This window comes from Hydra viridissima, unplaced genomic scaffold (genome assembly GCF_058129835.1).
Source record: "Hydra viridissima isolate aposymbiotic clone 2 unplaced genomic scaffold, HvirCarnegie_v1 scaffold_4, whole genome shotgun sequence".
NCBI lineage: Eukaryota > Metazoa > Cnidaria > Hydrozoa > Anthoathecata > Hydridae > Hydra > Hydra viridissima.
Window position 1 is genome coordinate 11,637,186 of NW_028324303.1, and position 27,746 is coordinate 11,664,931.

Below are 27,746 nucleotides of genomic sequence, written 5' to 3' on the forward strand. Positions count from 1 at the left end.
TAAGTTTTAAATTCATATATCCATAATAATTTTAATATTATGTCCTTTTCATATTTGATTACTTTGGAATTATTAGTTACTGTTGGATTGAGTAGAAGAAATTTAATTTTTTTTTTCTTGCATAAGTAATTAAGTTTAACCTTTAATTTTATTTTACAGAAAGCAATATTTGTAATAATTGCCATTGTAATAATTACCATTAAAAAGGGATTACATCTAGCTTGACATAAGGGTGACACAATTTCAACTATGATAATACATCTTAAGATCAAGCACCCACAGTTGTATAATGAGCTTGAAGATTTAAAGAATTCTGCAGAAGATAAAGCTCGATTTTTGTCTGAAAAAAGACAACCTGTCTTGACTCAAAAAAATCACCAATAAAGTATGGAATTAACAGCAAAAGACAACAAGAAATAGACATGTCACTCTCAAAACTACTTATTAGGTTAAATCTCCCTTTTGAGACCGCAGACTCTGATGCCTTGAAAGAGTTTGTTTTGTCACCCAGAAGCATATTTTAAAACTGCAAGTACACTTGTGAAATACAAACTCCATTTACTGTACAAGTCTCCCTGACAAAATGAACAAAAAAATTAATGAAGATCTTGATAGACAGGCAGTTGCATTAACAACAAGATCATTGGACATTTAACCTACAGCTCTTAGTGTTACACATTGAAGTACATTTGTAATACACTCCAATGTGGAGGTTTTACATTTTCATTGTTAAAGTGCCTGAGTTCAAAGGAGCTTACAACTAAAAAAAACTTTTAAGGTAAAACATGTCAAAATGCGTGCTTTTACATGTACACATATATTTGTATAGGGTGTCTTGTATAAAAAAAACAAAATGTTACTGACTATTAACAGTGGGCTTCTACCATGAAGTCTGATTTTTATTCTCAAGCTTCTCTTCCATTTTGGAATTATTTCATGAAAAGGAAAGTGGGTGAACATATTATAGCGATAAAGCTATATCTCTTTTTAGCTATACTAATTTTCCTTTTATCCTGAATTCTTAGATTCAGCAACAGTAAGAATCTTTATCCATAGAGGACCCAGTATCCATATCCTTCTATGCTAAACTAACCTGCTAACTCTGCAAACATTGTTTGTACTATATGAAGTCAGGTAGTTATAATGGTTACCCCAAACTCTTATTAAAAGTAATCTCTAAATTCCTTGTGCACATAGAGCTAAGGTACTCCCTAATGTGTACACCTGTTAATTTTCTCTTTGTATTCTACTCCATGGTGACCTCTGTATTCTCTGTTTCCATAACATAAACTTCTATGATTATAATCATTACCCAAAAACCCATATAAACTAACTTAAAATTGACCAACATAAATCAGAACTAACTACCGACTTAACACATCTGATAATATGCATATAAAAGCAAGATGAAGATGAAATAAAGTATTGAGACATTCTTTGTGACTAATTATTGGAATGAAATCTTTTGAAAAGTAAGATAGATACAATAATATTTTCTAAATAGATGTGAAATTTTAAAATTTACATTATTTTAAGGTGCTGGAATTCAGTCTTTCACATGGGAACTTTGTTCAGCTCAACATTCAGATGCTTGATGCAGAATTGAAAGAAGAATTGGTCAATAACCTAAAAGAAGGAAAAAGATAAGATTAAGTTCAAATTGACATCATTTGTTGACCCTTGTGAGGAGAACATGATGAATTTGATAAATTAAACCTTTACATCATATGGACTTTGTTACAGCCAACAGACAATTGAGCCATTGAGATCAGAATTTAATGTGTACTTTTCCTTAGCAATGATAGCACCAGATACAAATTGCTTAGTCTGGTGGAAAGAAATTGAAAGGAAGCTGCCACTTTTTGCAAAGTTGGTAAGAGGAGCATTAGCAGCTCCACCAACCTCTGCTCCATTAGAATAGCATTTTCTACTGAATTGTCACTAAACTAAAACATAATCTAAACCGATGAAAATAAAAAGTAGAAAAAAAACTGAGGTCTTATTTGTGATAAATGGTACCTATCCAAAAAGAACTGCCTTGAAGATGATTACTTAAGTTCATCTATTGAATCTGAAGAAGGATCATCTCCCAACACACAACCAAACCACAGAGTTAGAAGATACCTAAGCACAAAAAAGAATATTAACAAGATTATTTTGAGGACACACAACAGCCACTCACAAAATATTCCTTTTTTAAAAAGAACTTAAATATAGGTTTTTCATGATTTTGAGTTTAAAATTTTCTAACTTCATTTCGAATCTGGTGATAAAATTGTTTTTACATATTTTACATAATTTAGATTAATAATTCATCCACAATTTTATGTCAATATTTGTATAAGTTATTTTAATATTTGTTTTACAATAAGTCAACCCACATGCTAAAGAATTAGTTAATTTGTTGAAACTTTTAGTATCAGCGAAAATTGTGCACTTTCATGTATTTTTACACTTGCGTAAATACTGTGTGTTGCTTTGCTTAATAAATTAGTGTCCAATTTAATCGATTATAAAAAATTTAACAGACCAACCTTATCATTAATATTTCTTTTATTTGAAATGAGTTTTCGATAAAGATAACAACTCTTCAAAAAACGGTTTTAACGGCTCGGTTGAATTAAATGATAATTTTTTGGCGGGGATTTTGAACCGACAAATTCAAGCAACGATTCAGATACGCTTAAAATCGTATTTGAACCGTTGCTTGAATTTGTCGGTTATCCGATGGTCAGTATAAACTACTATTTATGGTTCTTCTCATGAACGCAGCTCAATTAAACTTGCGAAGCGAAAATCGTTAAAAAAATTCTACCACTTTAAAAGAAACTGTTTACTGCATATACTTAATCGTCATTTTAAAAAACTCTTCTTAATCTTCTGTATTTAATGTCTCTTAGCATCAAGATGTTTTAAAAATACATTTTTGTTTTCTATAGGGAACTGTACCGTATCAAGCTGCATTAAGAATGGAAAAGAAGTTTTGAAAGCAAACAATTACTCAGAAGTAGGTTTCAGAATTAATTTAAGTAATTTAATCTATTACTAATTAATTAAAATAATTGAATAATTAACAACAAAAAACTCTTTTTTTGTTTTACAGTCTACTTGTCTTATATATGACTCTTTTTTTTTTTTCTTTTTTTTTTTTGACTTATTGTCTTACATACACGATACATTTTATTGCTTTTTAAAGAAAGAGAAAAATGTTTTATATTAGTAAATAATTTTAATAGGATCACTTTAACCGTAATATTGGCGTTATAATTGCCTTGATTTTTGGATTTCGAATTTTCGCACTTTTCTTCGTGATGCTGCGTGCACGTTTAGCAAAATAAATCCACATGCGAAAAAGAAAAGGTTTTTGAGATTATTTTTGTTAACTTGAGGAAAACATCAAGACAATGTTTTATTTGTTTTTTTTTTTTTTTTTTATTACTTGTAAGTATTAGGTTCCATCCTCATTTAAATACGGGGGTAAAACTTTTTTTTATCTGTTCTTGCTATTTTCTTAAGCCAAACTATTTTTCGAACAAATTAAGTTTAAAAAAACCTTTTTGTTTTAGATCAAAAAGGAAACTCAACGTTTTTACTTTTTAATTCTATTATTTAACAGTGTGAATCATTCGGTTCATAGATATTTATATAAGTTATATAAAACGGAACTGTAATTTTATGCTTGTAATTAAAGCTCAAAACATTTTGTCAATTATGAAGATATTCTCTAATTACTGGCTGATATATGAGCGTGCTTGCGTCTGCGCGCATATAGGTATGAAGAATTTTATTTAACGTAAAATATTGAGATAAAATACAACATAAAGATTGAGATAAATTAACAAAAACTAACTGTATTAACAGAGAACAATTATTAACAGGAAAATTTATCAAGGAGACGAAAATATGAAAATCTCGAGTCCAAACTTACTCTCTTATATAAGAAAATAGGATTCCCCTCAGGATTCTCGGCATTTATAAATGAACTTTTTAATAGGGTTATATATAAAAACTTTTGGGGTTGTTTATAGAACTCTTGTTAAAGAATCCCTTCAAGGGTTGTTGACAATAGGGAAAGGTTTTTTATCACCAGAAAACTTTTAGGTTAAAAAATGTTTTCTTATAAAAACCTTTATCAAGGGTTTGGTAGCTCGCAAAATCTTACCTAGGACGTAAATCTAAGCTTTATTATTTCAATATTTACCCACTTTTTTATGTTCTTTTTGCTTTAGTTATGTAGAGTTTTGCTTTATTAGCTTTTTTGCTTCATTGGCTTCTGGTTGTCATGATACATCATTACGGACATTCATCTAAGCTTCTCTTAGATGAATCAATAAATAGACGCCAATCACAGGATGAATGCACTTACGATAGATTTTTGAAAAGGTCATAAAAATCATTACAGTAGCACAATAGTCCTTCAACAATTGCAAGCATATTTTTTCCATTCGGTCGTGAGGCCAAAAGTCTTTATAAAGGGATTTGATTTGAACCATTAAAGAATGGTATAGGGTTCCATATACAACAGTTTAAAATTGATAAAAGAGATTAAAATTATTAAGAGTTCTTCACATAGTTGCATAAGAATCCTTTTACTTTAAGTAGGAGGAGTTCTTAAAAAACTTTAAATATAAATAATATAATGATGTTATCTTTACTATTTATTATAAATACTGTTAGTCATGTTAGCCTTGTAGAAATCGTTTTTAACATCGCGTTCACGTCTTATTGCAATACGCTTGTAAAATATACTAAGAGCTATGCCATCATAATACCTTGCAAAACTAACCACACAATTACAATGTGACAAGTATCTTACTTTAGATAGTAAAATGCAAACCATGATAACTGTTTGGAACAAATACTCACATTGTAAAGAAACAAAATACTGCTATTTTCTTTACTATTCAGCATTTCCCATATACAGCATAATAAATAAAGGCGAAAGCCAAGTCAAACCATGCTTTAATTAGCAAATCAATATTTTTGTCTATAAAAAGAAAACGGTACGTGTAGCAATCAAACAATTATAATAAAGATTGTCGGTATTACATAGTAGAAAACTCATGTAACCATTGTTTTGAAAATAGTGACCGAATATCACAGTAATTGGTGACGTTTTGAGGTATAAGTAGCAAAAAACTAATAAAATGTAAACTAAAACTGTCAGTTAAATTCTTAACCAGTTAACCAATCCGACTGAAATTTTATTCAAAGTCTGGTGTGGCTTTAGGCTACATTTGCAGCAATTTTTATCAAGTTCTATTTAGTGGTTCTCATTCTACAGGTGTTTTTATTGGCGCACTATGAAGTCAAAGTTTCACTCAATTTAAACATTCAAATTAAATTATCTTCCGCGGACAAAGTTAAAAGATTTTAAAATTTGCATCACAGGGTATTTTGATGTGTACGCTATCACCCAATATAAGTGGCATTCTTGGGTCAGCTAGGCTGGGATTATCGTGATCCATGATAACTGTGAAAAAGCCGCGGAAAGTGCCAGAACGTTTAATGACGTTGCAGAGTTAATACTTTTAATAGTTTTTACCATTAAAAACCAAAAAATTGTATATGTGTTAACGGTTTTTTATGATTTATATACCATCCGGTATAAAAGAATGAAAAAATTTGTGAAGACAGGTGACAGGTTTGGGGAGAATAATATTGTCATTTGATCGATGTGTCTTTTGTTTGGGGAGAATTATTATTGTCATTTGATCGATGTGTCTTTTGTTTGGGGAGAATTATTATTGTCATTTGATCAATGTGTCTTTTGTGGAAAAACAACACAGCTTGATAACTGAAACCTTAACCTTCATATAACCTTCATTAGCCTAGGGTTTAGGTACCTTTCTGTTAGTTTTTGGTACCAGATACACAGAGTCTATTTTAGGGGAGATGCGAGTTTAAGTTTGAAACTTGATAAATTTGAAAAACTGGAATAAACTTGAACTATTTAACTATAAAATATTTGAGCTTGCATAACTTGAAAAAAAATTTGATTTCTAAAAACTCGATTAATTTGACTCTAAACTTTATGAGATTTTTGATAATAGCTTTAATTAAGTTTATCGAGTTTTTCGAGTTTTTGAATTTTATAAACTTTTTTATGTTCTCTTGTTAAAAAAATTTAGTTTTCCTACTATTTTCCAAGAAAAATTAAATCACAGCTTTATTTTTTTTTTTCCAAACAATTAGCTGCTAGAATTTGCTAGTGTGATGAAGGCTTTAAAATTAAGAAACTATCGACAAAAAATACAAACACAATTTTAGAACTGTTCAAGTTCAAACTTAATATTTGATAAACTTCACCGTAAAACTTAACTAAATTTGTTCAATATTTTTAGAAAATAAGTGACTTAAAAAATCGATACAAACAAAAAGAAAAAAACGAAGAGTTATGTTGATTTATTTAAAAACTTTCTTTGTGTTGGATGTTGGAAAGTTTAGTTTTTAAACGACTGATCCAATGAAGGTTTTAAAACGGTAGGATTTAATATTAAATATTAAAGTAATTTTTTAACATATCTGCGGTTTCATTCGATATCGCAAATCTTAAAAAAATTTTGACATATTGTAAGAGTAGGTTTGGGGTACACACGTCCCGGGAATCATGAGAAACTGTCACGGAAGACTCCGAAAAAATCCTCTGGAGGGAATGATCCTCACACATTACTGTTCTCATAAATGCAAAAAATGAAATCTTTTGTGACCGTCCGTTAAAAAAAAGTCAGTTTGAATTTTTTCATTTATTCCTTAAAATCATGAATTGACAACTCTGACTCTTTTTGCATTTTTACAGCATATCTAAACAAATTCTACTCAAGCACTCTTTAGATATGGATACTAAGATGAATGTGTACACAATAATCTTTTAAAAGGATTCCTAAATCAAGCCAAACAGATTATAAACTCTTGATGACTTTAGACTCTTGCTGTTGAAGTCAACCATGCATGTTTTGAGCCACTTTGCATACTCTGGATGGTTGTTGAGCCTTTTGTATCTTTCCCAATGATATTTGAAGCTGTGATGCAGTGCCTCAGTGGCTTGCTCACTGTATTTGCCAAGTGATTCTTTTTTCAACAGAATAAAGTCTTCCACATGGAAGAACACTGCGTGAACTTTTGGGGTGACACTGACCCCTTGGAGAGAAAGGTATGATGCTCTGAAGGCCTGAATCTTTGAAGCGAAGTGAGGATCAAGGGTGCTACCAAAACACTATACCATGTACTTCTGAAGAGATTAGCATAAGGTAAGTGGTAAAACTTAAAAAAACTCATATCGTTTGATATCGTTATCGTTTCATATCGTTATCGGTTCAAAATAATAACGATACGCAGACCCTTAGTTTAGACCTAATAAGGCAACTTTTACGTGACGATTTTGACAAACTTTTATTGTCAAATTTAATTGTGTGGACGTAATTGTTGAAATAGCACATGTTAGTGGAGATTCCACTTTATTGTTAATTAGAGTTTTTCTATAAAATTCTTAAGTGAGAACTGTAGGGCTGTCCAGAAATTATTACACAACCCAGAACATAGCCTAGTGAAGTTTTTCCCATTATACTATCAATTCTTTATTGAAAAACATTTTTTACAGATTTATTTTAAGTCTTCTAGGGGTTGCTCAAAGCTCTTGAACATTTTAACTAAAATATAACAGAAAATGTATTAAAACTTACTTTTGTTCTTACTTGGTCTTACTAAATTAAATTTATTAAAGTAATTATGGAAATTGGTATTTTTTATGTAGTAGTAATATGATGCACAACTTGTGCATGTTTGTTTACGTTCTACATATATTTCTGGAAAATAATTCAATATTTTCATAGTTTTTAAGGTCCAAAATGAGGAAAAATGTCGAAATTGTCACTTCAAGTTAGTAAGTTCAAGTTATTAGTTTCAAATGTTTAGCGTTTTTTTGTCAAAACTTGGAAACAGCTTCCGATGTTGTTCCACACCTTGCAATAGCCATGCTCTCTGTTGTTCATCTGTTGTTATTATTGTTGCAAAATCTGAGATTAGTTTGACGCCTCGTTTGGCAGCATCGTTGACAACTTTTACTGTTCGAACAAACTTTTCAGCAACTTGGAAGTCTTCATCTGCTGCCCATTGATTCACTGGTTTAGCAAGCCAATCTCTTCTGATGTTGAGATTCTGGAACAACAGATGTGACTCCGGTCCTAACAGACTCTTCAATGTTGTGTTGCGTTTGATTTGTCTGAAGATTGGTTTACCCATTCGGAAGTTTTCAGGCACTGCTATTGTCCACAATTTGTTTGCTATTTCTTGCTTAACATGGTCACTCATTTTAGGATGATGACTAAATAAAGCAAAAGGAACAACTTCTTCAGTGAGGTACCATCGATGGTTGTTTAGTTTGGCTACCACAACATCTGCAATTTCTCTGTCTACATTGCGGAAATCCATCATGTCATGAATGAGTTCTAGATCGTTTACGGGAGCATCGGCTCCAATACTGGCTTGCATCCATGCTGAGGTGTAAAAAAGAGCCAAGAATCTGTTTATACGTTCCAGTTTAATCACAGTTTCCTTGTCGTATTTCATTGCTTTTGAAAACATGAACATCTTCCCAGCATATATGTTGCAAGCCATCCAACGAGCCTGATGTATGGCTCCAGGTTTGAGGAAATGGGTACCACGAGGTGGTGTTTCACCCAGAACAATAAGATTATTTTCTGCGCACTCTCGGTAGTCATCCCGAGGAAACACAGATGATTCCTTGCTATTGAGCAGCATTTTTAAATTTTCAATGACTCGTTCTTTAACTTCCAACAACCATGGATTTTCAATTTTCAGCAACTGGATAGGTGATTGCTTATCGAGACCTGACCATGCCTCTTTGAAGGTAGCAAACATTTTGTTTTCTGGTCCTCTGATTTCACCAAACAGTGATTTCCAAACAGCGCTAGCTACAAGTTCAAGGATATGGTGACGACAAGCAAGATAAAATAGCTTTTTATCAACAAGTTCTTCGATAAGTTTAGCTGCACCCTTATGGACCCCACTGTTGCTTGCTGTAGTATCAAATACCAAAGCGACAACTGATTCTTTTAATCCCCATGCTTCTAAGAGATCATATGAGGCATCAGCTTGAGTTTGTCCTTTAGAATCTCCTAGTTGTGGCACACCCAGCAATTTTCCCGATGAAAATTCTGGTGAACCTGACAGAAGAATTGCTAGACGTTCAAACTTATCACCAAGAGAGTCCTGCAGTAACTTTCCATCCCAGTGCATGGCACCAAATTGAGGTGGTTTTTCCTTTATTTTCTCCATTATGTTTTCTGCAATGTGCTGTCTGTTTGACATTCGCTTTCGACGCGTAGTTGAACGGGATACATCGAAGTCGTCTAGATTGCCACCCGCTGCTTTTATTATAGCTGAAACTATCATTGTAGTTTGATTGTCGGACAACTTTAACCGATCGGCTGCTGTCGTTAACTCGTCACATTCCATAATTTTTCTGGGAACTTGAAGTGTAACAAATTCTTGAAACTCTATTTTTTCAATAATGTGATCTGGCACAAAATCTGGATCGATTTCCGTACAACCAACTTGTGCATCATCCTCGGACTCTTCAAAAAATTCATTTCCTTCTAGCTCTGCAGCTGCTCTTTTCTTTAGTCTTTCTGTTTCTTTTTCTTGTCGTTGTTGCTGCTGTTCAATTCTGGTCAGAAACTGTAAAGCCTTTGCTTCAAAAATTTTATCCTGGCCATTCATACTAGAATTTCTTTCATGCTTCTGATCAAGATAAAACGCAATGTCATCATCTTTGTGTTTCTGAGATAGAAGTCTAGATTTTCTTATGTCATCAATTGCATCTGGAGCACCAATGTCGAAAAGCATATCAAGCTCTGAGATGAAGTTTTCTCGTTTGTTACCAGGGTCGGTGGCACGACTTCTATTTTTTTTTAAACTGGTCCATTCATTCCATAATCCAAGAACATCAAACATACAGTTTTGTCTTACTTTGGTTTTGATGCGAGCCATGTGCCAAAAATCTGCAACACTGTCTGCAACGATATAAGAAATTTCTTCATTCTTAACACTGTTACCAACGCTATCAGGATCATGTCTCAGATGTAAAACATACTTCATCACCTGTCTCCGTGTTGGTAACTTTGCTCCTGTAATTGATGAACATGGCTGACCAATCAACCAAAAATTTGTACTAGTTCTAGTGATAGGTTTTGAAGATGACGGAGTTGCGGGAACACTCGAAGGTAATGGCGAAGACGGTATAATTGGGTTTGTCACTTTTAATTCTTTTCCACTCCTAGTCAACATTTTCTATTTTTTCTAAACAAAAATGCAAAATTGTATGTACCCAATCATAGCATGCAGGTAAAATAAATAACTATTATAACAAAAACATTATTTCCTATGTGTTTTAGAAAATGACATACAATTTGTTTGATTTGGGTCAAATTTGGGTCAAAATTGGGTCAAAATTGTGTAAAGTTTAAAAAAAAATACTCACAATAACTTAAATAATCATCAACTTATCAATTGGCATCCATAACTTAATTAATCAATAACTTAAATTGATCAATTTCAACATTTTTCGACAGTTATACTAAAAATAACATAGCGTTTTTGTACATTTTCTGTTAAAATTTACTTAAAATGTTCAAGAGCTTTGAGCAACCCCTAGAAGACTTTAAATAAATCTGTAAAAAATGTTTTTCAATAAAGCATTGATAGTATAATGGGAAAAACTTCACTAGGCTATGTTCTGGGTTGTGTAATAATTTCTGGACAGCCCTAGAGAACTGGAACAAGGCATCGTCAGTGTTAATGCTATGGGGCGAAACTAAAATTGTTCTGCAGAAAAAAGGAAAATAAAATTTCCTTTGTAGAAAAAAAAAAGTGTTGAGAAATGTTAATGAACGATGTCAAAGGCTTGCTAGCAGTATGCCATCAAGATGTGCTGAAGTAATAAGAATTAGGATTACCCAACAAAACATTAATGTTAATTTTGATGTTTTAATGTAGACTTTTATAGAATCTTTTTTTTTGTTTGATGTGCTATTTCTATGATCACAACTTTTCGTTGTATTTTGTAATCTTTTCAATAACTTTAATTATACTTCATTTAAAAATGATATTTTTTATTATGGTTTATAGTTAATAAATAACTATATGAAATCTTATTATTACAATATATAAAATCCTATTTTTGCTATTTACTGTAAATACTTTAGATTATGTTAACATTGTAGGAATCTTTTTTTTACATCGCATATATGTTTTATTGCTTGTAAATTATTAAGAGAGTTATAAGGGAGAAAGCACATATGTTATATAGTAAGCTCGATTTTGAATAATGAGATCTACAATAGTTATGACGTAGACTTTTCTCTCTCTCATTGCTAAATGTTTGTGTTTTGGGATGTATATTAGGGGTAGTCATTTTGAGGGAATTTTTGAAAACGAAGTACATACCCAGCTAAAGTTGGAGCAAATATGCTAAAACTTAGTCAAAATTTTTTTTAGGTCAATCGGGTGACTTTTAAGTCCCCCTCAAGACTAAAGTTGTTAAGAAATTGTACTTCAAAAAAGGAAAAATAGGGTATGTTCAGAGTGTTTGAGGGGGATCTAAGTGAAAAAATTATTTCCGTTTTTTTTTTTTTTTTTGTTATTTGTTATCTATATTTTCATTTTAAAAGGGTACGTCATCATGTATTTTACATATTTTTGGTTAAAACGATATTTACGAAAGGAAAAAATGAAAATTTTACGTTACGCAAGAGGTTATGAAACCAGCAAATTATGTATTTTCATACTTAAAATTCATTCAGATCGACAGCCGGAAAAATTCCCGCTTAAATCAACCAAAAAAACAAACTATTTTGAACTAAACAAGTAATTTACCATTAAATAAAAATCTTTACAAATACTATCAAAACAAAAAATATGTATTAATTGAAATAAGTATTTTAAAATGAACAACAATTTCCTAAGTCTACAATTTCCTTTTCTTCAGTTTAGAGAGTGACATCAGGCTTTCTGATAGTTTTTTTTTTGTAATATTACTTTTTCCCACACCAAAAACCTTGAAAGTTGACCTCACTTTGTCGACAGTTAAAAGTCTGTTCTGCTTGTCATCTTCATTTTCGTATATTTGCACAAACTGCTGCATCATTCCGATTGCTCGTTCAGAATGATCATTGACAACAATTAACATTTTGGCAAAGTTTTCAAAATTCTTAAACGAGGACTGGGTGTGCCAATATTGGGGTGGAAGTGACAACCAGTCTCTAACTCTCTGATTATCCAACCCTATCATTGAAAAAATTAAATATGAAAACTCATTAACCAAAAGAGAGAGGGTTGGTACCTTCATATTGTTTATGATATTAATCTCGTCTATTCGATCTTTGCTTCTATGTTTAAAAAAATCTGGATCCGGCATTTGGAAGGAAAGCAAAGCATCTGCAATGGCTGTTTTTTTATCCATAGAAATATTTTTATCCAAAAGAGCCAAGGGAATAATCGTTGAATCAAGATACCATGTATGCTTATAAAGAGATGCTAACACAGCGTCTACTGCCTCCGGATTGGAGCAAACTTTCTTATACTCATTCATCTGAAAGATTGCATCAAGATCAGACGCAGGAGATTGAATCGCTTTATGTGCTTGAAGGTACCACCTTGTGTAAAAACATACAATGAACTCGCAGATGAGTTTCAAATCTTCGCGTAGATTATCATTTTCTTGCACAAATGTCAATTGCTTGCACAAAAGCTGAAGTTTAAGGTAGTATAAACTCTTGCCTAAAAACCTAGCATGATGAACAGCTCCAGTTTTCTTTAATTTGAAATGTGCAGAAGGGGATAAATACTGCATGGTTAGTTCAGCCAACTCTCTTCGGTCATTCCTCATATTGCGTTTCTTAGTAATATAAGTCTCACAGTAATCTAAAGTTTTTGTTGCAGCTTCCTTCAAAACTGTTCCTTCCATGGTTTTCCAATCAAAAGAGGTCAGGTTATTTTTGTCATATTTGAATTTAGGGTTCTCAAACATATGTTTGAACTTTACGAATAAAGGATTTTCAGGCCCTACGCTATTCTCTTTTATCACTGCTTCACAGAAATGAACCATTCTAAGCTCAACGATATGATGCCTACATGCTAGTAGAAGAAGGTATTTGTCTACCTCTCTTGCAATCCTAATAAGTGATCCTTTCTTAGACCCAGTATTACTTGAAGTTGTATCTCCAAGAAGATGTGACACCCCCTCAATGTTAACGAGTACAGCTAATCTTTCATTCTTCAGTCTTTTTCCATGATTCATTTCAAACAAGGTCTATCCGTCAAAATGAATTATACAGGGAAAACGGCTTTTTTCCACGGCCTTCTTTATATCTAATTTAGCAATTTCTGCAGTATCCTTGGCAGTTTTTTTCATCTTCCTTAATGCTGTTGAAGCACTGGCTTTGCATTTTGCGATATCAACTCCACAATCTTGAAGAATTGCTCCAGTTACTTTTTGTAAGACATTGGGGGAGATATCATTTGCAGTAGCTATGATAGATACATTTCCATCAAAAATATTCTTAGGGACTTTGGCAGTAATGTTATGATCATCTGCTCTTCTATGATTCCAAACTTCGGGTTCAAATTCTGAATCAGAATCAGCGCTAGTGTCAGTGAAACTCAAGTCTAATTCTGAGGTAGCATCAATCTTAGGAGATTCATCTTCTAGCCTTGTCCTCTTCCTCATACCTTCAGAAACCTAAAATTTGTTTTAACATAGTGTATGTGTATTAACAGATAATGTATGTTAAATTAGCAAATTTTAATAAAAAAGGTCAAATTAACCCACTAAAAACAACATAAAACCTTTTTGCTAAATTTTCTATCTTCTGATCCCAAACTAAAACGTCTCAGTCCTTCCTGGTCTTCCAAAAAAGTTAAATCATCGTGCTTATTTTTATCTGAGCGTTTTTTATCCTTCCTAATTTGGTTCTTTAAATCTGTAGAACCAATCCAAAACAGCTTTTTCAAAAATGAAATGAACTCCCCTTGATTAACCTTGTCTCTAGCTGTTCCTCTGTATTTATTTCTACTCAAATCTGAATACTTCTTGTCCATCTTCATTAGGTTCTTGATAATATTTTTATCTGACATTACTTGAAATCCCGCTTTAAGCCATGGTCTTTTAACTAAGCCTAAAATGCATTCACAATCATCTACTTCACATCTCTTGTAACCCTGAATCTTGTTAGGAGGGCATGATAAAATTGTTGACTTCTTAACATTATGAGGAAGTAGTGATCTTCTGTAGGCAATGTGTTGAAGAATATCCATTCCAGTAGGGAGTTGAAGACCTTAAGAAAAAAAAAATCAATATTTTAATTTTTAACATAAAGTTTAAAATTCAAAACAATTTTTTTAAATTAGATATGTACATGTAATAGCTGGTTTAGCCTCATTTATGATAAAAAGTTTGCTTTTGCTTGATCTGAGAAACTTCCTCTTGCCAATATCTTTTACAATTTTTTTTTCCATTTTTGTATTCAATCTAAATAGATTTTATGGTTTGTAATTAGTTAAAAACTTCAATACAATTTTACTTTATATTGTAATTCAATTAATAACAATCAAGTAAGTACGAAAGTTATTTACAAAAATAAAATAATGTAACGCAATTTCAGGTACAGCTTGTTTATAAAAACTCTTAGTGACTTAAAAATAGAGTGCAGCATCTTCAGCACATTTTCTTCGGCATTATTTTATAAGAATTTTTTTATCGTTGCCGATTTTCATAACCTCTTGCGTAATGTAAAATTTTCATTTTTTCCTTTCGTAAATATCGTTTTAACCAAAAATATGTAAAATACATGATGACGTACCCTTTTAAAATGAAAATATAGATAACAAATAACAAAAAAAAAAAAAAAAACAGAAATAATTTTTTCACTTAGATCCCCCTCAAACACTCTGAACATACCCTATTTTTCCTTTTTTGAAGTACAATTTCTTAACAACTTTAGTCTTGAGGGGGACTTAAAAGTCACCCAATTGACCTAAAAAAAATTTTGAATAAGTTTTAGCATATTTGCTCCAACTTTAGCTGGGTATGTACTTCGTTTTCAAAAATTCCCTCAAAATGACTACCCCTAATGTATATACTATTCTCTCTTTCTCTCTCTCATTCACACACTTTGTTTGCATTGGTGCATACAAAATTAAATCCTTACTTATTTTGCTTAAATCTTAAAAATTTTCTGAGAGGATTAATAAAAAAGCTTTAAAATCCAGCAAACCACTAAATTCAATTTATTCGTGGTTTGAACATTTTCTGACCTCAGTGCTAATGTACAAAATAAAGCCCTACACAGCTCTAAAGTTATTTAAGATAGTCAACAAACACCAGTCTTTCTACACCCACGTATTATCAGAAGAAGTATAGTAGTATATATAATTCTTTTTTATTCATTTAACAATAAGATCAAGATTTAGCGATTCATTTTAGGCAATAGTTTATTGCAATCACTTTAATAAACATCCCTATTTATTTCTTTTAATTTTTTTATTTTATTTGTCCAGCTTTTGAAGCTATGGGTTTGTACGCAAATCAATCGTATGAATTGCTTCTTTTCCCAGTAAAGTAGTAAAAAAAATTTGATGTAGTGGCTTTCAAATCTTTTCCCGAGTTAGACAAGTTGTGGCTCTAGAAAGTGACAAATTTTCCAATGGATAGCTAAACACTTCTTCTTGCTCCTAAACAAACAACAATAATGACACAAATCCTACTTCTCTTTATTTTGCTTTATGAACACTTTTAGCTATTTTTCATTTTTCATCACTCTTGATTTATTGTAGGAACCCTGGTAATTTAAGCTACTTATCAGCTCCTGTAAACATAGTATAACTTTGTTTCTACTTTTTCTAAAAACCTCATCGTTCTTACATTTGACGACACTTATAGTGTCTTTGTTTAAAAGGCTAAAAATTACAAAAAATTCAGCTTTTAAAATACTCTTTGTCAATGTTGTCCTAATACTTTACTTAACAATCTGTTTCCAACCAAGGTGTTGAAACATTCTGGTAGAGGAGAGGCTCTCTTTATTTAGAAAATCTTGTATCTGAATGCATTTTAAGTACTGCATATTACGGAAAAGACCTTCAAGTGCTTTTTTTTTACAACTCTTTTTTATTTTATATTATCTCTCTGATTGAGAACTTTATTTATTGGTATTGCAATTTTATGAAATCTTGAGTTTTTGTTGCAACTCGAAGCAGCCATATGTTCAACTAAAATGAAGTTGTTGTAAAAAATTCTTGACAAAAGTTGAGCACTGGACCTTCCGATATCTTCTTAAAAGTGCTAGTTAAAATAAGCATTGCATTGGAAACGGTGAGTTTGACTTTAAAAGAGATTACATGCAACTTAAAGCATGCTATCGGAAAAATCTGCCCACCTTTTGCGGTGTGGTAAAGCTAGTTAACGGTCGTTTTTTGAAATTATTTTTTTGTGTATGGTAGTGTTTGTATGATAAAACATTTTGGCAGAAAAAAATAATTAAAAATATTATTTAGTTTCAAAATGTCAACCGAGCAAACTAAACAAAGATTTTTGATTGTGGACAAACACTTAAAAAATCCAACTTTATCAAATAGAAAATTGGTGAAATCATTAAAAATATCAAGAAGAACTGTAGATACTGTTCTTAAACGGTTTACAGAACAGAAAACTATTCAGAGAAAACAAGGAAGTGGTCGAAAAAAACGCACAGCAAATCCTAGAGCTCTCGAACGGTTGGAGACTTCATTGGAAGAACATCCTGATTGGTCTGATAGATATCGAGCGAAAAAACTGAAGGTTTCCAATTTTTTTGTACACAAATGGCGACAGAGAGTTGGATATTAAAGTTTTAAAGTAGTTAAAATGCCAAATCGAAACGATAAACAAAATTCAACCGCAAAGAGTCGAGCTCGAAAGTTGTATGACAACTTGTTAACAAAACATAATGGATGCATTTTGATGGATGACGAAACTTATGTTAAAATGGCTTTTAAACAAATTCCTGGGTAGTGCTACTATGCTTCTAAAATAAGAGGAAATGTGAGTGATAAATACAAGTAGGTAATGACTGATAAATTTCGAAAAAATTGATGATTTGGCAGGCATTTTGCTCTTGTGGCAAAAAATCGCCAATTCATGCTTGTTTGGGCACGATGAAATCTTCGGAATACGTGAAATGTTGTCTTTCTCGTATAAAACGACTAATTAAAGCTCATAGAATTCAGTATTGTTTTGGCCTGATTTAGCCACAACACATTACTCAAAAGATGCTCAAAAGTTTTACGATGATAATGGAGTGATGTTGGTTCCGAAAAAGATGAATCCTCCAAACTGCCCCGAATTACGTCCTATTGAAAAATATTGGGCCATCATAAAAAAGAAATTGAAATTAAGTGGAAAAACAGTAAAATCAGCTACAGATTTGAAGAAAAAATGGGATTACGCTGCTAAAACTTACAAAAATCACTCTGTCCAGAAACTTATGGGAGGCATCAAAAATCATGTTTTTTCCCTATTAATATTTAATCTTTACAGTCTTAATTTTTCAGAAATATATTGATTTAAATACATTTAAGCTTTCTTACATCCTTTTTTGATCAAGAAAGGTGGGCAGATTTTTCCGATAGCATGCCTTTTGCCTTAGTAAAAAAATTTTCTATTTTCAATTTTGGTCTGCAGATGTACTAAAGTATCATTTAATTTTTTCCGAGAAAGCTTCATATGAAAAATGTTTTTCCTAATTTGTTGTCACTAAAACTTTGTGGCAAATAATTCACATTTGACTATTTTTGAAATTACTTAAAAGACAAAAAGAAAAAAAACATGCAATTATAACTTGATTTAGCTAACAGCAGCTGCATCATAGAAACAGATGGAGTTTTTAAAAAAATCATGACAATCTTGGACAAATGCAGGTCTGCGCGTTATTAGGCTATTTGATCAACCAATCAAAAGACTGCATACAACAATAAGACATTTAGTTGACTTTTTGTCAGCACATTTTATGAGTTTGATAGATTAAGAAACGTTAACCCCAAGTTACTACAAAAAGTATAGTTCTATACTGCGTGAGTGTTGACCGCAGTGTTGTTACTATAGACATTAAATGTGAAAATGGGCTTTAAAAAAAATGTAATCTTGTTGTTGCTTGAGTTCTGGAATTTAAAACTTTTTCGTTGTTAGATCAGATATGATTTTTGCGGACTTTCGACTATATTCATTATCAGTGATGTTAAGCTGGGTTTTCGCAACACAACGCAATCCGAGTTTTCAATGTTTGAAAAGTTTTATCCTGTGCAAGCGAAACGACAGCTCTGTTTCTAGCTAAATTTTCATGTGTATAAAAAATTTTTTTTGCTGAAATGGTGTTACCCCTTTTTCCATGTTTGAGTACATCTATTACTATTCAACTTATTTCCCAGGCCATTCGATGCTAAAAGAAGACAGGAGCCACCATTCTTCCTCTTGTTTGCCATAAAAAAACTTTTTTTAGAATAGCAAATGTATCATACATTCATTTTACAAATCTCATATTAAAAAAACACCACTGATTATTCAGTTTCTAACCAGGCTGTTTTTCTAGGTAGAATCCGGTAATTCTAGTTGTTAAAGATGAAGAGGGAGGTAATATCCTTCCCCTATTTTATGCTAAGAAAGACATTTATTTAAATAATTTTTATTGATACCACAATTTACATCGAAATTAAAATAGATAAATCAGTTATATCGTTAAATAAGAGACAAGTAGTTTGTTCTTGTTTTGCGGAGTTTAAGGTTGAGAATATCAGACATTTTACAAAATTAATATAAGTTGCTAAAAAATATTTTGAGCTTGATTCATATTACGAATTAATGACACAATTCTCAATCATTTGTTCGGCATGTTTTTCTTTCACGTCCTTAAGGTAAATAAAACTAAAATAAGCAATAAAGTATGAAAAAAACTGAAGATGTGTAATGCAAAGCCAATTGCCCAAAAACGTGCGCATTAGCAAAGTATTGCAATTACATTCTCGCTTGATTCACAGTTCAATTAGAAAATAAGGCTTTCTAACTGCAGTTACATCTTTATAAACCAGATTTTGTTTGTATTTTACATGGTTTTAAAGCTATTTAATAAATTACCAAAAGCAGAATGGGGAACTGTCAAAGAGTTCAACGCTAGCGACCTTGAATGGATTTTTTTTATTTGATACTATCAATTGTAAAAAACACAGTCATTGGGTAAAATTCTATTATAATTATTTATTTACTATAAAATATTGAAACAATCTAAGCAATATATTTTTGAACAAATCTGTTTTTTTTTCTTAAATATATATATATATATATATATATATATATATATATATATATATATATATATATATATATATATATATATATATATATATATATATATATATATATATATATATATATATATGTATATATATATCCTGAGGTTAATTTTGATTTTATTAGAGATATATAAAAAAAAAAAAAAAAAACTTATGAAAATGTATCAAAAAATAAATTTAAAAAATACATGAAAAATATATCAAAAAAGAAAATTTTAAAAAGTCATACAAATCAAAAGTTTTTAGACATTTTGGAAATAAAATGTTTTGGAAATAAGTAAGACCTTCAAGTCTTACTTACCTTAATAAAATTCTCATTATAAATTCATTAAAAATACTTTAAAAAAACAACTAATATTTTAATAACAGCTCCAAGTTCATTTCTAGCTATTTTATCTACCTGTTAAGAAATTATAAAACAGTACAATTATATCCACTTTTTGGCAATGACCATTAGCTCTTAATAAAAATAAATTTCATTGTTTGATATGAAACTTAAAAAATTAGGGAAGTATTATTTTATTCAAAGGAAAGCACACACATCTAGTTCTTTTTTAAACAAACCAAATATGCCAATACCATTAAGAACATTATGTTTAATTAAACCTCTAACATTTGTGTAATGCTTTTTTTGCTCTTCTAGGCAGCGTTTATCCCAACTCCAGTCATAATATTCAAATGCAAACAAAGACTGCTGAAGTGAATGTTGGTCAAACTCAGCGCAATAAACATTTGGACACCATTGAAAACCGATCGCTCTACATATACCCTCTTTTATCCTTTCGTTAAACATAACAATAGATACTTTGTCCATAGCATCCACCACAAGGTTTGGAATCAGATGTCTGGAATGAATTGCAACTCGTGGAAAAGGAACCTTTTCTGACTCTGAAAAGTTATTTGATAACTTGCCATCAGGATGCATTTGAATTCGAAAAGAGTATTCATTGTAATGAAATCGATAAATATAGTTACACATTACTGCATACTGACATAAACATCCATCTACCCCGCCTCCAACTTTCAAAACAGCCTCACCAAATACTTTTTTAAAACTCTTTCTATGGAGTTTCTCAATGTGCAAGCGCATAGCAACCAAATGGCTCACTTTAATCGTTACTGGGAAATAAGACATGCATATCATGAGCTGTTCTACTTTAAGCATGAATTCAGTGCATGTTGCATAATAAACATTACCTGCAATCCCTACAACAATTGGTTTCTTGTTCTCAAACAAGCTCTGTGGAGTAACTTGTGTTGTAAAAAGTGTATCAGTGTCAACAAAGCCAATGTATTCTGCTTTTGTATACAAATCAGGATAAAAGGCATCATAATACATTCTGAAACGCTCAGAAAAGTGGTTTTTGCCAATTGCAACAGTACTTGGTTTCTTTATATAAACAACTCTAGGAAATGGCCACATTGATGAAATTTTTCTACCAAGTATGTGATCTTTTCGTATTTCAGCATTTAGCACGATGGTTAAGTTATTAAGTTGTGGGGGCCAAAACAGTCTTAAGCCTTTAAGGAACCACCTTTGATAGATCCAAAACCATCTGGGTTCAATACTTGACATTCTGATGTTTAACTCAAAACTGGGAATCGTATCCCATAAGGAAATCGCATTTTGAATTCTAAAATCGTCTTTAGTTTTAACTTTCAGTGAACTGTTTTGACTACAATCTTTGGATTCGGAAATTAAAGTGTTTTGAATAGAATATTTTTCACTTTTGTAGTAACCAACAAACCAAAAAATCACACACACTTGTAAAATGAAAGAGAAAACAAACCAATTGCACAGTGTTCTAACTTCACATTTGCTGTACATTGCGAAGTGAATTGCTTTAGTCGACTTTTCAATAAAAGGGCTGTTTTCGAGCCATCCTCTCCTAAAATTCGGTAAAATCGAGGTTTATCACCCGGACATGGTGAATACTTCGCAGATTAGCTCGGTTCTTTCATAAGAAAACACGTCCACCTCACTGATCTCTATAATAATTTTAATACAGATTTTTACATCAACTAAACTGGTCGAAAAAAAAGGTAATAGTTTTTCTCATCATGGATAGAATCAACTTACCTCAGTTCAGATTTTTTTCTGATTGCAAATCTACTTTTGGGTTAACTGTAGCTTGTCTTATTCCGGAAATATTGCTTTAAATATTTTTGCTAAATTTCCCATCTCCAGAAACAGAAAAAGGGGCGGGGCTGGTAAAGCATAAGTTACCTCTCATACTATGGTTAGTGAACAATAGGGTGGTAACATTTTTTAAATTTATATGGCCATGGTACTACAGTATGAGGAATGGTCTAAAAACATTATTTATATTGCTTTTATTTGCTGTTTGATCGAAAACCTCTGCTACCAAATAAAACCTACTTTTTACCAACTCAATATATATATATATATATATATATATATATATATATATATATATATATATATTATATATATATTTATTATTTCACAAGTGCAAAAAGTAAAATATGGTTGCATGCTTAGTCGAGCCAATAAACATATTTTTGTAATTGCAGAATTTCAATGGCTTTCAAGAGATGAAGTACCAATATAATGGCTTTTTCAAATCAGGTAAGATTTAGAGAATGTATAAAATCATCGTTGGAGAATTACTGCAAAATACCTATAAAAAGTGCTATAATTGGCTTATACCATTATTTTACAAAAAACGAGAAGTGTCGCAAAAGCAGATTTGGCGGAAGAATCAGAGTCTTTGTGGATCAAAAAATTAAATTTCCCTGTCATGAAATTGAAGTCTTTGGTAAGAAGAGCTGAAACTTTAATATCTGAACACAATACTTTTATAAAGCGCCCTAGTCAGAAAAATAAAAAAGTAACTTTTGCTGGTATATTTGCTGGTATACAAATAGAGAGTGGCTCAGCGGGGAAGATAAGCAGCTGTATGAAAAGCATGCCTTAAGTGGCGGAAAAGTGGGATACACCACGTCAAAATGCGTACTAATACATCCCTGTAAAATAATAAAGGAGTCCAGTCCACTATGTCATTCCCTGATTCATCAGCAAAACCTCTCTCATCAAGAGACTCAGAAAACAACTCAGACAATAACTACGACGAATCTTATGAGTCACCTGAAAAAAAAAATATTATCAGGCCACACCATTCAACAACTGCACCCACTGAGAAAAAAGAGCCCTTTAAAGAGCTCTTTTTATAGTAATTACTAAAAAAGGAGCTTTTTTTTCTCAGTGGGCAGCAGTTACCTTAGTCAGGAATGTTAACGTTAGCACCAGGAAGGTTTCTGCATTATACAAGCAGAATAACGGCTGTGAATACTGGCAGGAAAAATGGAGTTGTAGTCATTCTACAGCGTGAGCAGAAATTGCTGAATTTACCTGTGGAACAATATGTTGGCTGTTTTGGACCGCATTTTAAAACGTGCCATGGATGAAACCTTAGGATGTGCTACTCGTTCTCCAGACATTGCATACAAGTTCTTCAATGGTATCATAAGGGAATATGATTCTCTAAAAACTAAGTTTGTGCAGAGACCGACAAGATTGAATCTCCCTATTATTACATGGAGAAATGGCATGTTTTTTCTTTTGGAACTTGGATATGTCTTTCGCTATTTCCTCAGCAATTGAGAATTTTTGTACGTTAAATTTCGTGGACAGCCAAATTTGAGTAATACACAGTGGAATTCACGTGAAATCTATGCTATCCTGGCTCAAATGAGAAATTAATTGCAGCATAGTTGTTTATTATTTGTGGAATTTAGCTGGACATTTGGTTTTCAGATCACCATTTTCAAGAAAAATCCTATACTAAGTTAGCAGAAGGTGTTCAAAATTATGAAGATGCTAAAAAGAGTTTTGATACTCACTGGAGTATAGAACCCTTGATAATTGACAGCCAGAGCAGCAACATTTGTGCTGAGAGGGCCATACATTTTATCCAATTTTTCAATGGCAAAACTTCTGAGAGCCTCAATTTACGTTTTATATTCAGTAACATTTATGACATAACATGTTGCTTCACTTTCAATAACATTATTACACAAACAACAATTCTTATATTTTTTGGTGGGTGATATTTTTGAAATGAAAACCAAAAATAAATATATATTTCCTCATTTCAACTTTTTTTCTCATAGTGTAGGACTATGGCCGTCACATTTTCCGAAAAAAAGTCAAAAAGTTACGACCCACCAGAGAACAATTTGTTGCATTTTAAGAAGTACATAAGTGCCATTAATATGATAATTAAAAGCAATATTAACTAACAGTAATAACTAAAGCTTTAATGTTAATAATTCTGTATAGACTTAATAGCTTAATTCACTGGCGTATGGAGGTAGGAGCAGAAGTGCTACATCACCACAGCTCCCACTTTCATAGGGAACGGGCTTAAGGAGAATGAAAGACATTCTTGTATAAGTTCTGCAATTTTTTTCGCTTTTGATAGAATAATGATAGAATTACCAAAAGTAGAAAGCAGGTGTAAAAACTCTCAAACAGGTGCTAAATTCTTGTAGAAACACCAAAGTTTGAACAGTGTGCAGCTTTCCAACTTTCAAAAAATTACATTTACCTAAATAAATAACAACAATAACAACAACAACAACAACAACAACAACAGCAGCAACAACAACAACAACAACAACAACAATAACAACAACTAAATAAGATCTTATATGTTGAAAGGGATTTTAAAAAACCTTCGGTTTATAAAAAAAAATTTTTTTAGAAAACAAACTATTTGGTATTATTTGACCGGGAAGATACCAAATGAGAGGGAAAAAAAAGCAGGTTTAGCTATTTTACCTTTTATTTTTTAATTGTTTAACATTTTTGAATCTCACGTTAAAGTAATGAAAAACAACCAATCGATAGGTTCTCGTTAATTTATTCTCTTCTAGCAATCAGTTTGAAATTTAAAAAAGAAATGAAATATTAAGCAGAAAGAAAACAGAAAGCTTGTTGCACACTTAAGGTTTAACCTGAATAATTATTCAAAAATTTTATTGACTTTTTTTTTTTTTTAATTATGCGCTAATTTTTATGATGATTTAGAATATCATTTTCTCAAAAGTTGTTGTTAATTGTCTTAACATAAATCTGTATTCCTATTTTTTTGAAGATGGATAGTTACTAAATAATTCCTACCACATTTGTTGTAAAAATTATAATTCAATTGATTAAAAAAAAAAAACATTACGATTCTTTTGGGAAAAAGTCTTAAACGCGTACCAAAAATGACATTTAGCTCTAGAACATCTTGAACGTCATAAAAGCAATAAACAATCAAATAAAGTAAAAGAAATAAAATATTAAATAAAAAACAACAAACACCAGGTGTTATAATTCTAATTTCAAAATGAAAGTTTAAGTGTCGTGAATGACGTCTTCAAAGCTGCTAGAAAGCAATTAGCTGGTGTATTTATAACAATATCATAATGTGGTCTTCAGGCGGCTCATGGGAAATTGCGCATTGTAATTACAATCTATTTTAAGGTGCAAAAGAATATGCGCGTTGTAAATTAAAAAAGAGGGTAAAGCTACAATCAAGCGGCTTAAAATAATTTTGTCTCATCGCTTTTTTTTCTCTGGTTCGTGGAAACTAAAAACATCTTAGAATAGCTATTAAAAGCAAAGTAGATAAATTTTAAAGTAATTATATTAATTGCTTTTTTTTAAAAAAAAAAATTTTGAATTGTGTACATCTTTTTAATAACTTTTTCTATTGTTATTATGTTATTTTTATGATATTGTTATTATTTTGTTACTATATATTTTATGTGTAAATTTATTTTAGATAAGTTATAGTTCGGTCGTTCACTATAATATTGTATATTGTATACAAATATATAATATAATAACTTAAAATCAAGCGCGCTGCGCTGTTTTTATTCAACCTAGAACTTCAAAATTTTTAAAAATCACTCATGCGTGCATATTATTATATTTAAATGCATTTCTATAGTTTTCACCGTATTTTTAAAAGCAAAAAAGTAACATAATTTCAGGCCGCCTAACTGTATCTTTATCAAGATGGTGTTGATGTTGTAAATATTTTATTTGCAGTTCGATGTTTATACAATAATAACAAGTTTGTAAAAACAGTGAAATCAATGATGTCTCTGGGGAACCTAAAATAATTCCCCACATAAGTTTTTTATTTTATGTCTAAAAGTTAAAACCATTCCGAAACCAGTTATCCGCCCGGTTTGTCCAGCTATCATTTTAAAGGAGTGGCTAACTATTGGTCATTTTGGTATAGCAAACTGATCTCAAGGTTGGTACCTGATTTACAGATCCCTAAATAACATGAATAGATCATTTTCAAGCAGTAATTTTGATACAAGAAAAAAATCGGTAGCAATTTCACTAAAATGTTGCAAACTAAAATTGTTCAATAAAAAGTATTGGTATCAAAAAATGAGTTTAATGATAAGCGCTCAATTTAAAAGATTCGTAACAAACTTATTCGTTGACTTCATGCGATTTATGTAATTTTGCGTACTTATAAATCTTCTATAACAATACTCAGTGTTATTAATTTTTAAGCTCGATCATATTTTAAATATTTTTATAAAAATAAAAAAAAAATTCTGTTGAAAGTGATTTTAAACGTTTTTTTTTTAAACCTTAACAGATCTACCTAGTAAACTTTTCTTGTCTAATGGTCCATATTTTTACACTAGCGTCCATATTTTCACACTACCGTCCATATTTTTTCGACTTTAAAAAGTTCACAATGTTACTTACAAATGCATTTGAAATTTAAAAAGTAAAATCACTTAAATTATAGTCTTTATTACTATAAATTAAGATTACCTGAATCAATTCCTTCTTCTAAAGAACCATATTCACACTTTATGTCACTTTTGGGTCAGTTTAATTTTTTTACCAGTAGTAGCAATTCTTCTGTTTTCTGTAGCAACTGTAATTTGCCGACGTCAAAACCGTATCCACACTTGCAGGTTCTTTTTTTTTTTTTTTTTACTAATATTCCATAACTTTGAAAAGGAAATTTTAAATCTTTTTGCAATTTCGCGAGGTTAGAACTTTTTTGTTCTATCTCCTATTTTAAAAGTTGAGAGAAAATTAGTTATTAATTTTAGTAAGTAACGATTGCTTTTAAAATACACTCTGTTTTACAAACTTTTTTCAAAATAATTTGTTTAAACATAAATTATTTAAAGATAAGTTATTATTTCTTTAAAAATTAAAGCTAAAATTTTAAATAACTTTTTTTTTAAGAAAAAAATCAAAAACTTTCTCCCAACATTTAAACTTGGAGATAGAACAAAATAATTCTAACCTCTCGATTTGTCTCGTATCTTTGCACAATGCGTCAAGAAAATTCCATTTTGCCAAAACGTAAACATTGACGTCGATCGTCAATGTTTCTATTGATCAGATGCGTTTTTTTTTTTTCGCACTTTTTAACTTAAAAAAGTGAACAAATAAAAATTACAGAATTACAATAATTCACGAACTTCACTCTTGCAAAACTATACCAGAACTAAACTTTTTGAAAATAATACGAAGGAATAGTTAAATGTTTATGCTTCTCAGCGTCCGTAACCTTAACGTAAACATCGATGTAGAGAACCGCGTGACTTAACGATGTTTATTTGAAAAGTTTATCTAGGTAAAGAAACCGTAAACAGCCGCTTGAGGATAATATGAACGCTTATATTGTTTATTTATCACTTTTTTTCTTTTCCCATGTTTACATTACTTTGATTTACCAATGTTAGCAATTTAAAATGAGTAATTTTACATGAGCATGTTTAAAAACAATTTTTTAACTTTGCTATTAGTATATACTAGGCATATGTCAATTAATTGCTTTAATGGCATTTTTTAGTTTTAAGTCAAAATGTAAAAACGAGCATATTATTGTCTGATACATATTTACGAAAGGTCTGCGTATCGTTTCATTTCCATATCGTTAATATTCCGATATGATATCGGAAAAAAAAAATCATCGGAACGACTAGAGCTCCGGTATATACCGAGATTTAAACTAACTACAATACCGGTTAGAACTTTTATAACGATATTACGTCGTAAACATTCCGATGACACTTTTTTTTTTCCGACATCATATCGATATTATAACGATATGGAAATGAGACGATACGTAGACCCCTTAATATTTACAAAATGATCGGGTTTTCTTCAATAGCGTTTTCATTTTTTTTCCGGTTTATTAAGACTAACCCAGTTTTTTATTTAAAAAAATCAAATACCGACAACTAATATTAAAAAATTTAGGTCTGTATATCTACTATACATCAGTTTATCAATATCAATTTTATTTTCGGGGCTGCAAGAATTTTTTGTTTCCTACTTATGTTAT

General features: G+C 31.0%; 2 protein-coding genes and 1 pseudogene across 18 annotated transcripts in view; 1 reads left to right on the forward strand and 2 right to left on the reverse strand.

Moving 5' to 3' along the window:
- Window positions 1-3,507, forward strand: part of LOC149889916 (protein white-like) — a 66,137-nt gene extending 62,630 nt beyond the window's left edge. For 5 of the 7 annotated variants that reach the window (XM_090084773.1, XM_090084779.1, XM_090084777.1 and 2 more), the window contains 2 exons: window positions 2,940-3,007; window positions 3,237-3,507. In XM_090084773.1, the coding sequence (XP_089940899.1) occupies window positions 2,940-3,007; window positions 3,237-3,338 (170 nt within the window). In that variant the 3' untranslated portion in view covers window positions 3,339-3,507. Of the gene's footprint in view, window positions 1-2,939; window positions 3,008-3,236 lie in introns of those variants that run through there. The other 2 variants (XR_016451690.1, XM_090084774.1) reach the window with 1 other exon arrangement.
- On the reverse strand, window positions 107-26,924 carry LOC149889919 (uncharacterized). 10 transcript variants are annotated; one of them, XR_016451693.1, is made up of 3 exons: window positions 26,213-26,924; window positions 1,717-2,124; window positions 107-1,626 (listed from the first exon to the last, which is right to left on the reverse strand). XR_016451693.1 is itself a non-coding variant. In XM_090084780.1 (3 exons), exon 3 carries the CDS (start codon window positions 10,306-10,308, stop codon window positions 7,903-7,905), a length of 2,406 nt encoding a protein of 801 aa, XP_089940906.1. In that variant the 5' UTR covers window positions 10,309-10,320; window positions 26,213-26,459; window positions 26,700-26,924; the 3' UTR covers window positions 7,058-7,902. The 10 variants fall into 10 exon arrangements, 4 of the variants coding, with proteins under 4 accessions (XP_089940906.1, XP_089940908.1, XP_089940909.1 ...); XR_016451692.1 differs by having other exon boundaries at window positions 1,723-2,124; window positions 26,213-26,923; XM_090084780.1 differs by lacking the exons at window positions 107-1,626; window positions 1,717-2,124 and adding an exon at window positions 7,058-10,320 and having other exon boundaries at window positions 26,213-26,459; window positions 26,700-26,924.
- LOC145193275 (uncharacterized) lies at window positions 11,872-14,830 on the reverse strand (annotated as a pseudogene). Its single transcript, XR_016451697.1, has 3 exons — window positions 14,436-14,830; window positions 13,867-14,354; window positions 11,872-13,759 (listed from the first exon to the last, which is right to left on the reverse strand). The product of XR_016451697.1 is annotated as an uncharacterized LOC145193275 (transcript).
- Window positions 26,925-27,746: the final 822 nt, after the last annotated feature.